The 14,687-nt window shown below is 37.3% G+C and overlaps 1 protein-coding gene across 1 annotated transcript; it reads left to right on the top strand.

Annotated features, from left to right (window-relative positions):
- Window positions 1-7,725: 7,725 nt before the first annotated feature.
- Window positions 7,726-9,074, top strand: K441DRAFT_693511 (uncharacterized protein; the record flags this gene model as incomplete). The annotated part of the gene is made up of 3 exons (XM_067652656.1): window positions 7,726-7,965; window positions 8,047-8,648; window positions 8,753-9,074. The coding sequence occupies 3 exons, from the start codon at window positions 7,726-7,728 to the stop codon at window positions 8,763-8,765; spliced, it is 855 nt and encodes a 284-aa protein (XP_067508272.1). The 3' UTR covers window positions 8,766-9,074.
- Between the last annotated feature and the right edge of the window lie 5,613 nt (window positions 9,075-14,687).

The raw sequence follows: 14,687 nt of genomic DNA on the forward strand, positions 1-14,687 counted from the left end.
ATATACAGCCTCCGTAATTACTTTAATAAAACTATAAAATATAAAGGAAAACATATAGGAAATCTCCCCCCCCCTAAGGTGCCTTCTGGGCTGCCTTCCAAACGGTGCTCCGAGCTAGTCGTAAGTTAAATCTTAAGGGCCGCTAAGGCGCTAGTGCTAAGCGAGCTAATGGCGATTTTCTATCCCGGGGATAGAAAATCGTGATTAATTAATTCGACCACTGTAGTAGAATAATAGGCCGTATAAGCCGTACGGCCTTCTAACGGGCCGTAGACGTACTATAGATGCTCCGTTAGTCTCGTTCTACCCATTTTATAACTTTTAGATTAAGCTTATTTGTATTAATTAGGGCTTTAAGGGCTTAACACGGCTTTGCCTTAGTTATAGCGTCTACTAGGTTGTTTCCGCCGCTAATCTATTTAACCTCCGCAATTTTACGTCGTTCGTAGGCCTAATATAAGCACATTAGGTCGACTATAAGCCTCTTCTCTTATATTATACCTAGTTTAACTAGGCAGTTATAGAGGGACTTTAAATCGGTGTATAAAACCAGGGGTAACTGCTCCAGTTATAGAATCTTTTGGACCGTTAATTTGATTGCGGCTGCTATATTAAAACTATAAGCTAGTGTATATAGTTCAGAAGCTAGTACACTACGGGTTACTTATTTGCACTTAATTAAAGACTAGTATAGTATATTTGTGTCCTAATTATAGTCCGTAAGTACAATCACGAAGCCGATTTATAATAATAGGTCTCTGTTATTGGTAAAGGAGGCGTCTATAAATGCCAGTAAGCTAAGGGAACTTAGGTCTAGTGGTATAAAAGTAAGTCCCCTTGCTATATTGTCAATTTGCCACTAAATACGCTTATTAAGCTGCTTAATATTTTCTTCTTGCGGATCTACTACTTAGGCCGTAAAGGATAAATCGTAGGTAGATTTGGGTTGGCAGACTATAGCAATATAGGCGCCTCTTATACACTGTGCAACGTATTAGTCCTTTATATTTACGGTCTTACGGGTCTCTTCGCGGGAGCTAGTAAGGTCTATAGACTTTACTATAATAGGCTTTAGGTTTTAAGCTTAGCGTTCCTAAGTTAGCTTAACTAGGTTGCCCTTTTATATAATTAGGCCTCTATTAAACTTAATTGGATTCTGCTTAGTTAACTACTCTTACAGCTTTACTAAGAATTTAGCCTTTTATAGTTTAGTTTCTTTAGCGTCCGTAAAGGTCTAGTCTGCTAGGAATAAGGTATTATTTATTTAGAGTCTAATAATACTAAGGCCGTTTAATGTGCTGTATAGGAGGTAGGGGTTATAGGTCGACTGTTCTATCTTAAGTTTACTAACGTAGTGCTGGTGGTATATTTTAAACTAATAGTTCCTAGCTTCTGGTACTCTATATAGAGGTTTTACAACCTATAGGATTATTTCTAGTTATAGGTTAAGCTCGGGGGGTAGCCGTATAAAGATGTCCCTACTTAGGTAGGTATTAGACTGCATATAGGCTTACAAGATATTCCGTAGGTAAAGAGCTACGGGTTTACTTTACTATAGTCCGGGCATAAGTATAAGTATAATCCGTTAACTAACTCGTTAAATTATAGGCGATTATATAAGGACTAAGTCCTTTTCTTAGTTGTTATAGGCTTATATAATAAGCCTTAATTTTTTAAAAGCTTTATTAGTACTAGGGTGCTTAATTTTATTAATAAAGCGTAAGTTAAATATACGGACGCCTTACGGAACGTCTCTCTCCATTATAACTGCAAAGATACCCTTTTTAAGTAGTTCGTTAATCTCTTTACGTCGTAAGTCTATAAATAGGGTTTCCTATACTAGAACTGATATATCCGCAGGCGGAGATTGCCTTGCGGATATTCCTACGGAGGTTAGGTAATTCTCTATTATGGAGTTCTTAGTTATAGGGTACTTTTAGGGGCGTCCTTAACTACGCTTTATAGTAGGTTTAGTAGGTTTAGTAGGTTTATGGGGGACTTTTAGGGTAGGCAAGGGTGCTTCTAGTTTGTCTAATTTGGCAGTCGCTTCTAGTTCGTCTAGTTTGGCGGTTGCTTCTAGTTCGTCTAGCTCGACGTTATAGGTATTTTTGGGCCGAAAGTAGGGTTTTACGGACGTGCTCCTAAAGCTAGTCGGTCCGCTATAGAGTTATACACAGCACGTTTCATTTTCTACGGCCAGTAAACAGTAAGGTCCCGTCTAATTGCCGCTTTTACGCTATATAAGGACTTTAGAATTAAGCGGGAGGTTATAAACTAAGGTTGTATCTAGTCCGTTATGGTAATATAGGGCGCTATTAACTACTTATTTGGCCTATAATTTGACTATTTCGGCTATTGCCTTCCGTATTATAGCTGCTTGTTTTATAATAGATAGGGTAGGAGGGCCTAGGTTACTTATCCTTAGGTAGGCTCCGTAGACCAAAAGGGTGGGTACTAGTCCGTCCGGGCCAGCGGTATTATTAACGGCTTTTACGGCTATCTGTAAAGCCAGTTCCTTTTAAATGTCCTTACATTTATCTGTAATAATCTAGTAAGCTCTTTATAAGGCTAAGTAAGCTTACCTAATAAGCCTAACGGACTAATACGCCTCGACTAGAACAGCTTTTATTAATATAGCTATAGCTATAGTATACTGCTAGAATTCCTTGCTAATAAAGTTCCTACTAGCGTTATAGGTGATATACTGCGGAGGTCTGATATATATGTCGATCCAGTAGGTCCGTAAAATATCCTATATATACTTTGCGGATATATTTTATAACTAGCGGGCGGCTTAATAATAGGTTGCCTTATTAATTATATATAGTACTAGGCTGCCGTTAATATACATAATATCTACGTATACTAAGTGGTTAAAGTTAAGATCCTTATAAAGGGTAAACTTAAATTAGCCTAGGGAACGTCCGTATTTCTAGCAGTAGGAGCAGTATTTAGTTAGGTAGTCAATTGTTTTTTTATTAACGTCGTTATATCTAGAGCGTTTAAGGACTCTATATAGCTTTTCGGCTAATAGATAGCCGAAACGGCGGTATAGGCGGTGGATTTCCGTACTGGTAAGGTAGCACGGGTTATAGTTAAAAGATTCCTAGATATAGGTCTGTAAAGTCTCTCCCTATATAAGGAACGGGTGTCTAAATCATCGTATAATTAGTAAGGTAATATACTTGCTTCCTAGAGTAGTTACGGGGCCTATTAGGGTGTCTGTAACATTATTATAGTATACCTATAACCTATCCATATCTATAAGACAGAGTAAGAAGGGGGTGTCCGCTTTTACTATGTGGAAGTTAACTAGGCTAATTAGAGTCTTAACTTTAACTAATCCAATTAATACGGTTAAGCCGATGCCGAATTAGACGTTTATAGCCCCAGTTTACGTAATATCAATGTCCGTATTATTATTTATGGTAGTCCTATATATAAGGTATTATCCATAGCCTATAGTAGACTTCTTAGAGGCACCTATGTTAATTATAACGCCGTAGAATTCCTTAGGGGTATAGCGTTCTGTGGTAATATATATAAATAGGTCCTGCTTATAATTTATAACGTCCGTAATAGGGGTACTTATAAAATAGTTTTTGGGTGTAACTAAGTGTATAAAGGAACGGTCGGCTAATACGGTCGTAATATTAAAGGCTTAGCTGTCCGTAAAAGGTCTAAATATAGTTAGGAATGTCTCTAAGGTCTTTTATTTCTAAGTGTTTAAGTTAAAGTTAATTATAAGGGCTTCTATTAACTTATTAGGAGGCTCTTCCGCTTCCTCTCCTTTGTATTCTAAAATAAACTAGTTAATACGGCTATTAAGTCTCTTCCTGGACTTGTTATATTCTTCCTAGGTATGCCTTATAGACTAATATCCTTTTTTACTATATACGAAGCACTTCTAGCTAGTTTATCTGTGGGGGTATATTTTTATATAGGAGTTATTATAGGGGTTGCGGGTAGGACCTAGTCGATGTAGGTACTGCTAGCGGTAGCGGCGGTCCGTAAAGTAGACGTCTAAGTCTATTTACGGATATTAAATATCCGTAATAAAGGCTTAAGTGCTGCCTGGTGGGTTTAAGATTTTATACGTTATAATAGAGGAGCGTAAATTATTAATAAGGCTAGCTAAGGTATTTATAGGCTTATAGTAGGCGTACTTATAGGGCTCTACTTCCTAGTAGGCCGTAATAAGTTTATTATATAGGAAGTCGTCTGTTTAAAGCTTAGCGTTAAGGCCGTACTGTAGGTGCTGGAGGTCTTTAATAAAAATTTATAGGCACTCTATAGTTAATTTTTTAGTGTTCTTGTTAATTACGGTCCGTAGCTTAGTTGCATTCTATTAGGTAAGGATATTACGCCTATATTCTGGTCCTTTAAAGTAGTTATAGGTAGCTTTATATAGCTTATTAAAGGGAACACTAAGGGGGTTACTCTTAAGGTTGGTGTAGTAGTGGTCGAGTGCTAGGCCGCGCAGTATAGTAGAGTAGGCTTGGCTAAACTCTTATTTAGGAATATTAGCCTTTTGGTAAAGGTCCGTAAAGATAGTTAGTTTAAAGTTAAAATTATTGTTTTTACCGCTGTACTTAGATTTGTTGGTATAGAGCTTAGCTAAGTTAGCTAGTTCCTTACTATAGGTCTTTACTTAGGTGCGTTGCGGATCTATAACTTACGGATCTATAGCTTACGGATCTGTGGCTTACGGATATATAGTTTATGGATATATAGCTTACAGATCTATAACTTAGGTAGGTTATAGATCTATAGCTTTGTTAACGGAAGGGTTTTAGTCCATATTTTAGTTTACGGAGGTATTATGGTCCGTAACTTGGGTACTAGGTATACTTTAGCCCGTAAGATTAATTCTAAAATCACTTAGGTTTATAGAATAAATTTGGTTAAGTAGGTTAGGTATAAGGCTAGTAATACTATTAAGTTTAGGAGAAGCAGAGAGATTATTAGTGGCTTTAACCTAGTCTAGGATTTTCTCTTTAGTCTATTCCGTTTGGTCCTCCTCCTATATTATATTGTATAAGGACTATGCAATAATAACTCGTTTATCCTTTTTAACCTATATACCTTGGTAACATAAAAGGGTTCGTAGGTTATAGATAGTAGTAGGGTTATAAGCCTTAAGAATGGCTTCCGTAAAGTCTGTAAAGTCTTCCTTATATTACTCCCATAGGTTATTATTTAGAAGCTTATAGTATCCGTATTTAAGGATTTTGAAATTAATATAGTCGTTAACGTCGTCCGTAGACGTAAGGTTGACTTCTTAGCTCCACTTCTTTTAACCTTCGCTGATTTGCTTGCTTATATCTGCCATATTATATAGCGTTATATGTCTATATAAGCTATAGCGGGTTATAGTAGCTTATAGTGGGTCCGTAATAGTTTAAGGGGTCTTATAGTAGTCCGTAAAGGTAATTAACGGGTCCGTAATAGTTTATAGAAGGGTAAAGGGTTTTTATAAGGTCCGAAGAGGTTTAAGGTTTAAGGGGGTTAAGGATAGGGGGTTCTATAAAGGTTTATATTTACATCTATAACTTCTAGTAAACCGTACTAAGACTTAAATAAGTATATAGAGTTAGAGATAAGTCCGTAATCCCCGACTTCTAACCTTCTAGTAGGTCGTACTAGGAGTCTAAACGGGTGGTCGCTGTCATATATCGCTTGGGGGAGGTATTAAGTAATTGCTAATCTGTGCGCGCTTACTAATCAGTGTTCGTACCAATTTAATAGCACAAGTGAGTTAGATCCAGGGGCACGAAATACGTATAGTATCGTATACTCTTTTGGATAATGGTAACTGTCGATTATATAAAGCAGACTACGTGGTCTATATACTGATGCACCTCCCCCCTAATTAGTTAGTGCTTCATAAGTGCACCAGACGCGTAAGCGAGTAGTTAGTGCACTAAACGCGTAAACGCGTACCTGGTGTACCGAACGCGTAAGCACGCGGTTGGTATAACAGGTGCTGTAATTATACAAAACTAAATAAAGTAGGGGATATATATAGTATATATATAGTAATTAAGGGGTATATAATTAGGAGTGCTCTAATTAAGTATAGTAAAATCTCTTTAGTACGATACTGTTTGTTTGGCCAAGCATATCGTAATACTAATAGTATTGTTATATTAAGAGTCACGTATTAGGTAAATACGTAGGAAAAGGAGGAGCTTAATACCTAAAAAGGCTTAAAATGTCTACCTCGCGGGCTAAATAAGGCCCTCTCCTATATAAATTCTCTACTAGTTATACTAATATTAGTAGTAGGTGCTTAACGATATTACCAAAAGTTAGATTATCGTAATATTATACCAAAAAAGACTTAATTAAGGGGTGTAGATTATAATGTAGAGGTTATCGTTATATACCCCATATCGTATTAAGGAGATTTTACTATAGTAGAATATTAAAATACTTTTAAAAAAACTTAATTAATTCTAAATAAGTAAAGAATAAATACTTAACGCAATTACTATCGTCTTCCTTATACGCGAAGTAGTATTTTAATTTAGGATTATTACTACCGTAGTTACTAAGAACTTTAATTAATGCTTAAATAGAGGTAAGGCCTTTAAGAGCCCTTTTTTTATATACCTTCCGTTTATTATAAATATTATAATATATCCCACTCCACGTCGCTATAAGGCTAAAAAGATAAATAGTACTTACGAATCTATCGCGACTGTTGCGAGATCTGATATATATACTCTTATAACTTACTACTGCCCTAAATCTTAATATAGCTTTAAATTTTTCCTAAAATAAGGTAAGCTCTTTTCTAGAATAAGGTTAATTAAAGCGATATACAACTTATTCTAGAATAAGGTAGAAATATTCCGGAATATTGTATATACTGGTATTAGTCAGAACATACCAGCTCTATTAGCACAAAATTTTGAGGCTTTAAACTAGGCGTAGGCCGTGCACGCTCGCTAGCGCCACCGAAGGGCATTTTTCTGCGCAAACGCTTTATTTTAGTGTCTTCTTTCGCTCGGCTAGAGGTGCCAGAATCTCAGACAGAACTCACATGTGACCTGGAGGCCTCCAGCCCTAACCGTTACAGATACTAATTGTACCAAATTCCTCGAGCTCTCAAGTGTCAGTCCACGATGGCAGTTAGAGAATGCATTTACCAGCCTCTACCCAAAGACAGCCACAACATACGTCTCTTATCCTTACTATCGGGCGGTTAGGGCGAAGTCATTCGCTGTGTGGTTAGACCAGTTTCTCTCGAGAGAACCCCAGAGTACGAGGCTCTCTCGTACGTATGGGGAGATCCTAAAGTTACCGCCCCGATCATATTGAACGGATGCGAATTTTCTGCCACAAACAAACCTAGTTGCCGCACTTCGCCGTCTACGTCTAGACGATAGACCTCGAATACTTTGGGTGGATACTCTATGCATCAACCAAAAGGATACTGATGAGCGGACCCACTAAGTTGGCCTTATGGAACAAATCTATTCTAAAGCCAAAAATGCGCTTCTGTGGCTCGGGAATGCTGAAGGAGAGTCGTCATTAAGCACTACCAGGCCACTGCCAATGATTTCCTGGTATTTAGAGGAGTCTTGTTGACACCACGTCGAATCGTTTCTCTCTATCTGGACTCAATCTGGGGAGCAACCAGCGTTGAGAAGCGACGAGGTTAGAGATTCGCAAAATAACCTTCTCACGGCTTTTGCTTTTCTCTTTATACTTTCAGAAATGTCTGAAGAGAAACACTTTTATGATTTGCCTCTTGTCAAGGGCGATGGCGATGGCGATGATGAGGGACCTAAGTGGTTAAAGACTGCTTCATCTGCACTGGGCTCTATCACAGGGCGCCCCTGGTGGACGCGGGTATGGACCTTCCAAGAAGCAGTCCTGCCTCTAAAATTGACTGTAATCTGTGGCAACATGACCGCGCCGTGGTCGTTGTTCGTTTCAGCAGGACAGGCTCTAAACGTACATAACTTGTGTTGCAGTGAGTTTCTGTCAGCTCTCGGATGGGAATCTCTCAATGCCATAAATCAGCTCCGGCGATAGATGGACGATATTGAGTTCTACCGTGCGACGGAGCAGAAAACGAGCCTCTGGGGTCTCATGTGCAATGTTCGTACGCGGCGCTCAACGGACGCCCGTGATCGGGCCTATGGGCTTTTGGCAATCGCAGATCCATGGGAAAATAAGCCTCTTGTTGCCGATTACACTGTTGCAAAGGCCACCTTGTTCGAGCGGCTTTGTAGAGAGGAGATTGCAGCCTCCGGTAACCTTCGCGCACTTTTAACGGCTGTGCAAGGAGCAAACGGGCAGAGAGATTGTCCGTCTTGGGTGACTGACTGGACAGCCGAAGTAGACGAACTCGAGTGGCAATATGCAGAGGAATGGATTGGGCGGTATCCTGACTACGACGCCTGTGCTGATGCAGAGGAATGGATTGAGCGCCTAGCAACGCAAATTATATCTTCTGGCACACTGTCGCTCGTCGGGGTGTTCATCGACCGTATATCAGCTGTGGGCCAAATGTACCGATTAGAACCCGGAGTTCCGTCACAGGCCTCGGATCTCCAATTCAACGAGTGGCACGAGATGTACCTCAACGCCTCAAAGGCATCACGATACGGATCTCCGGACTCTTGCGAAAACACGTATCAGCACACAATGATGAGCGATATCATTTGCTATGAGATCGATGAGGATGGCTATCCGATTCACAATCGGGTCCAACAAGAAGATTGTGAAAGATTCGAAGAGTGGTGCAATGATGTCAAGTCTGGCACTGCTGGTAATGAATGGAAAGAAGCTATTCAGCGGGCTGTTTATTCTGGCACTTGCTATAGACGTTTCTTCACTACCGAAAGAGGGTATTTCGGTCTCTCATTTGCAAGTCCTCAGCCTGGCGATGAGGTCTTTGTCTTGCATGGAGGTCAGGTTCCTTTTGTTCTTCGCCGCTCGTCCCAAGGGAAAGGTTCGACTACGACACATTCTTTAATTAGTAGCTGTTATGTGCATGGAATTATGGATGGTGAGGCTGTGAAAGCCAAAGAGAAAACCGAGCAAATGGTCGTTTTGCAGTAGTACTTGTGACGGGTCGAAATGTAATGATGGGCAATCTCCAAAATTTCTGACTCCTGGGCTGCCAAGATTTTGGTGCGAACCGTCCAGTGTGAAGTGCCGAAGCCAACCGACAAAGCAGCAACCCCGCTGCCCCCATTACAGTAAAATCTGCTTAATACGATATGGTTTATTCGGCCGAGCGTATCGTAATACCAAGGGTATCGTTGTATTACATACTTGTATGTAAAATGCACCCAAATTCAAAATTAGGTAATGATATTATGTATCTACGTGCGTGAAGTCGTAACTGAGCGATCGGCTATACTAAAATACATCGCAATTGATTGCTGCTTGGTGTTTTAAGGTCGTTGGCCTTGAATTCGACGCTCGTGCCTTGATAGAGTTATAATTACGTCTCTATCAGAATCGCTTTGCTACTCCTTATAAAGACAAAGCTTTTGTAAGGCTATAAGCGCCTTATTAAGCTTAATTTGAGGTTGCTTAATAGCTTCCTTATCTATTTCCGCATCGCGATTAGGCCCTGCGTAGAGCTCTGCTACGTGCTTAATAAGATCCTCTAATGAATCTTCTACTTCCTCACCTGGTAGCTTAATAAAATCCCAAATATTTACTACGGTGTGAATTCTTCCTGCTGTAAGCAGCTGTTCTACCATTTGCTGCATCTTATCAACTATAGGAGGATCTAGATAGTCTTAAGGGTAAGGCTGTGGGCCTATACGAGAGCCAAATAACGTAGATTTAATGAAGCAATTCTTAATCGTCTGTGGTGTAACTTCCTTCCAAGCTTTAACTGACCATTGAATTGCCTATAAGACGTGCATCTGCTTAATTGGATCCTTATTTTAAAGCAAGAGCTCTACTATAAATTGCAGCTAGTATTACCGGTAGAGCAGCTTAAAGTTTGCGATTATCCCTTAATTAAAAGGCTAATATACTGAGGTGCAATTAGGAGGAAGGAGCTCTACGCGCGTGTTCTTAAGAGAGCTATTCTTAATAAGTATTCAAACAGCTGCTTTATGGGCGCTGAAGCCGTTAATTAAGAGTAGTATCTTTCTACTATGCATCCTTTTATTAAACCAGGTAAGCTACTTAAGCATAATTACCATTATCATCTAGGCCTTCTTATTATGCTTCTATATAATATTTATTAAGGCTATATTAATACGATTCCTTGTAAAGTAATATGGCTTTAATAATAAGCTAATTATAAAGAGAGGAAGCTTATCTAAGCTATCTATATTAGAGCAATTACTAAGAGAGATTTGTGCCTTCTACTTCTTTATTCCTAATAGAGCCTTAGTAGCCAATATAGTATCTTATTACGGACGCTTTAAGTACGATGTTACGACTACTTAGAGAAGAGTCGGAAGAAGCTAGTTAGTTAATACAAGCACGGTCTAGGATGGAACTAGTGGAACCATATAACAAGGGATAGTAAGTAAAGTCACGTGATATGATCTGTGTGATCTGTATAATCTATAAGATCTATAACAGAGCAAATAGAGCAGACAGAGCAAATAGAGCAACGACTTTCTTAGGAGTACGGTTGTGTATTTAAGGACCCTTAGTCCCTACCTAGATAGTTCCTTCCTTATAGTAATTCTTAGAATATAATTAGAGTTAATCTGTTAGGCAACCACTCCACTAGTTATTATTACGTTGTTGACTTTTATACTTGCATTTCCTATATACCTAGCCTAATAATAAGCCCATCGTAGTTCTTGCTACAAGGTTCCGTTACACAATCACTACCTAGTTACGGTATTAATATAAGAAGTTAAATAATATGCCACTAAAAGCAGCCACTACGACGCTATTGACGGCAGCAACTACTTTAAGGACAGGAGGTGATACTAGTATAGCAGATACTGACTTATAGCAACCTGTGACGGTTAGATAGCTATAGGAAATAGTTAACTAGCTAATAGCTAATAATATAGTGTTAGAAGAAAGACTTAACGGAATAGGAGCAGCAAAGATTAAGCTATTATTAATTAAGAGATTTATAGAAGAGAGGTTAAAGCTTAAAGAATTTCTTACGTAGATGTACTTTAAGGTCTTATAGGAGGGAGTAAAGTTACCTATACCTATAGATCGGATAGCCTACGTAGGACTATTTTTATTAGGAAAAGCACTTAAGTAGTTTAAACCTTACCTTATAGAGATACAGGTAAACGGAATGACGACCACTAACTAAGACGTGCGATTTATATTCTTAAGTTAGGAAGAATTCGCAGAACGACTTACACAGATATTTAAAAACCTAGAAGAAACAACTATAGCGGAAAAAAAACTCCAGAACCTCGTGTAATAAACTTTAGTAATTAAATATATAATATAGTTCTAGACACTAGTAATATAAGTAGAGTGGAATAATAGGGCGCTTATAGCATAGTATAAACAGGGACTTAAGGCTAAAGTCTAGGACGCGATTATCCTAATAAAAGATGCGGACACCCTAAGGGAACTAATAGATTAGGCGATTAAGATTAATAATTAGATCTACTAAAGGGAATAGGCTAAGAGAGGCTAGGATAGAGTTCTATAGTTATATAAGGCGCAAAGTACGCAACAACAAAAGCTAAGTTAGAAACTATAGTATAGTGCAGAGCTAATAGACCTAAGTAGTACTAAAGAAGCCTATAAGAGATGGAGCAAACTATAGAAACCCAGAGGATAAGAATTAAGTAATTAAAGGTCTAAGGAGCAAAGGCCGAATTAGGGATCTTAATAGCAGAAGACATTTAGGCGGACTTTATAGTAAGAGAAATGGTTTAAAGAAGGAGCTTATATAAATTGCGGAAAATAAGGTTATTATATTAGAGACTATAGAAGTAGGCAGAGTTACTACGTAGTAAAAGGTATAAGACTAGTAGACGATATATATATATAGAGGGACAATAATATACTGCGAGGAACAAAAGAATATTTAATTAGAAGTTTTGCGTTTTGTTATAACAATACATACCAAATTTATAAGGACGCTAAATATGGCGCAAGCTATTAGCTATAAGAGCCAGCACCTATAAGATATAGAGGAACTAACGAACTAGTTTATAGATTGGATATTAAGGACAATAAATTCGACCTAGGTGAAATATTCCGTAATAATAAGGCAATAAGGGCTGCTTACTAGGAGCAAGTAAACCTTAAAGATATTATACTAGAGGTAGAGAATAATTCTACTATAGAATAAAGAATATTAGTAGGGATTAAAACCCCACTAGATACGATGTCTATCGCTTTATAAGACGTAAGAGAAGTAGGACAGCGAACTACTTCGGCACTTAATAAAGGTAAAAGGCTAAAGGCTTAAGATTCTTAGGACGAGATAAAAGACGACTAAGATTCTTAAAATAAGATAAGGTATACCTAAGGACCTATAACGGACAAAAACCGATAAAGTAGGGTAGTAGCTTAGTTTAGAAATATACAAATAAGCTTGGGATAGAGTTTCCTACAGGCATAAGACTCTTAAGACAAGATAAGTGAGATTTAAGACTTTTAAGACGAGATAAGAACACTACGGATGCCTAGTTAGACTAAGGTAAGAGCTAAGCTTAAGTTAGAAGCAAGCTTAGGATTAAAGAATTTAAGGGACTAAGATTTTGGAATATAAATAAGGACACCTATAGATAAGAGGTAAGGAGCTTCTTTATAGATTAGAGAATCTATAGCGCAAATAGTAACTAGACTAAGAGACAGATATATAGACCTAGAAGACTTACTAGGGGAACGTAGTGTTTAGCCTAAAGATTAAAAGTTTAATACCAGGATTAAGAAGTAAGACGACTTTAAGGATTAAAGCATAAGGCGCAAACTAAAAGAAACTATGGAAGAGTTTAGGTAAAGAATTATCGCATAGCAAGAGTAGAAACTAGATAAGAGATTTAGTATATTAGGACGTATAAAGGATAGGGCACTAGTATAAAGAATCACTAATAGGCCGAGAGCAGGCACACTAAAAGCTAAGTGGCTTACCGAACTAGAAAACGAAGAGGATTTAGAGATTCTAACTAGGTTTAAAGAATAATATATAAAGGGCTGTTATAATATAGTAATAAGAAGATACTTTCTTATGGACAGACCGTATATACTCCAACAGCTATACTAAAAGTGGTATAGGTAAAGGCACAATAATAAGTAGGAAGATTTCTATATATAGTTGGATAAAAAAGTTATTTAGGACCACCTGATTATAGAGAAGGCTATAACGTATATTAAAGGAGCCTTAATTATAACGTTAAAGGATCTAAAGGAATGTTTAGAGGACTAGAGAAGCAAGAGACGTATCTTAGTACCTGCAAATAAAGTTATAACGTTTAGATTAGCATAATAAAGGTTTAAACTTAGGGATAAAGACAAGCTAAGAGTTAACCTAAAGTACCTAGTATACTATATATTATTATAGATTGCGTATATAGACGATATATATAAAATGTATAAGAATCTAAAGGAAAAGAATTGAAAATACTCTATAAGGATATACTAGATAACGGATAAGTAATAGTATAGGAATACTAAATATATATATAGATGGCATCTAGTAGAGGTCTAAGAGGAAGAAAGTTTAGTACTTTAACCAGGAAGATTCCTTACGGAAGAATACTTAGACGGATAATAGTAGTAGAAATGCCTAGAAAACACGTGTCTATAGTATATTAAAGATAAAAAGCGAACTAGGTATTGGCTAAAGAGCGAGCCAAGTACACTAGAATTAAGTAGCTAATAGTTAGGAAAAGTAGAGGCCTATAGAACTAGAGGGAGCTAGTAATAGAGCCTTAGACCCTTAAAGGAATTTAAGGATAATACCTAAATTTACAAATTAATTAGCAAGATTAGTAGTTTAAAGCGCTAATAGATAGTAGAGTAACGCGAAACCATATCTTACTAGTAGTAGTTAAGAGAATAGGACTACCTTACAGATAAAAGAAGCAACCTTACCTATTAGTTATAATTTTAGGAGATCTAATAGCCTATAGAGGAGGCATTATTAATCTTAAAACAGGACCTATTTAGATAACTATTAAAGGGAGATAAATTGAGATATCTTTTAATATCCTACTATTGGGACGGGATAAGGCAGTATTAGGTATGCCTTAGTTATAGGAATATAATCTAAGGATTAATTAGATTATAGGTTAAGTTAATATTAGAGATACGCGACGCCGCAAAATGTAATAATAAGCCAAGTTGGTATAGTACTAAGTAGGAGCAACCTATAAAGAAATAGAAAAAGGACTAAGTTATATACTAAAAAGATACTATAAGTATAGCAAGAAACTATAGTTACTAGAAAGTAAAAAGCTGTTAAAGTATATAGTATAGAACTATAAAATAGAGTTAGAACTAAAAATAAGTCTAAAGTTCTTTCTAATCTATAAGCTTACTAAAGAAGAAGATAGAGCGTTAAAAGAGTTTATCTAGGAAAATCTACGAAAGGGATATATTAGACTATCGCAGTCATCAGCAGGTTATCCAGTACTATTTATACTAAAGAAAAATGGTAAACTAAGGCTGTATATTAACTATAGACAGTTAAACAGTATTACTAGAAAGGATAGGTATCCTTTACCCTTAATTAGCAAAATCTAAAANAGNATAGGNAA

The sequence above is a fragment of the Cenococcum geophilum genome (genome assembly GCF_001692895.1).
Source record: "Cenococcum geophilum 1.58 unplaced genomic scaffold K441scaffold_6, whole genome shotgun sequence".
Taxonomy (NCBI): domain Eukaryota; kingdom Fungi; phylum Ascomycota; class Dothideomycetes; order Gloniales; family Gloniaceae; genus Cenococcum; species Cenococcum geophilum.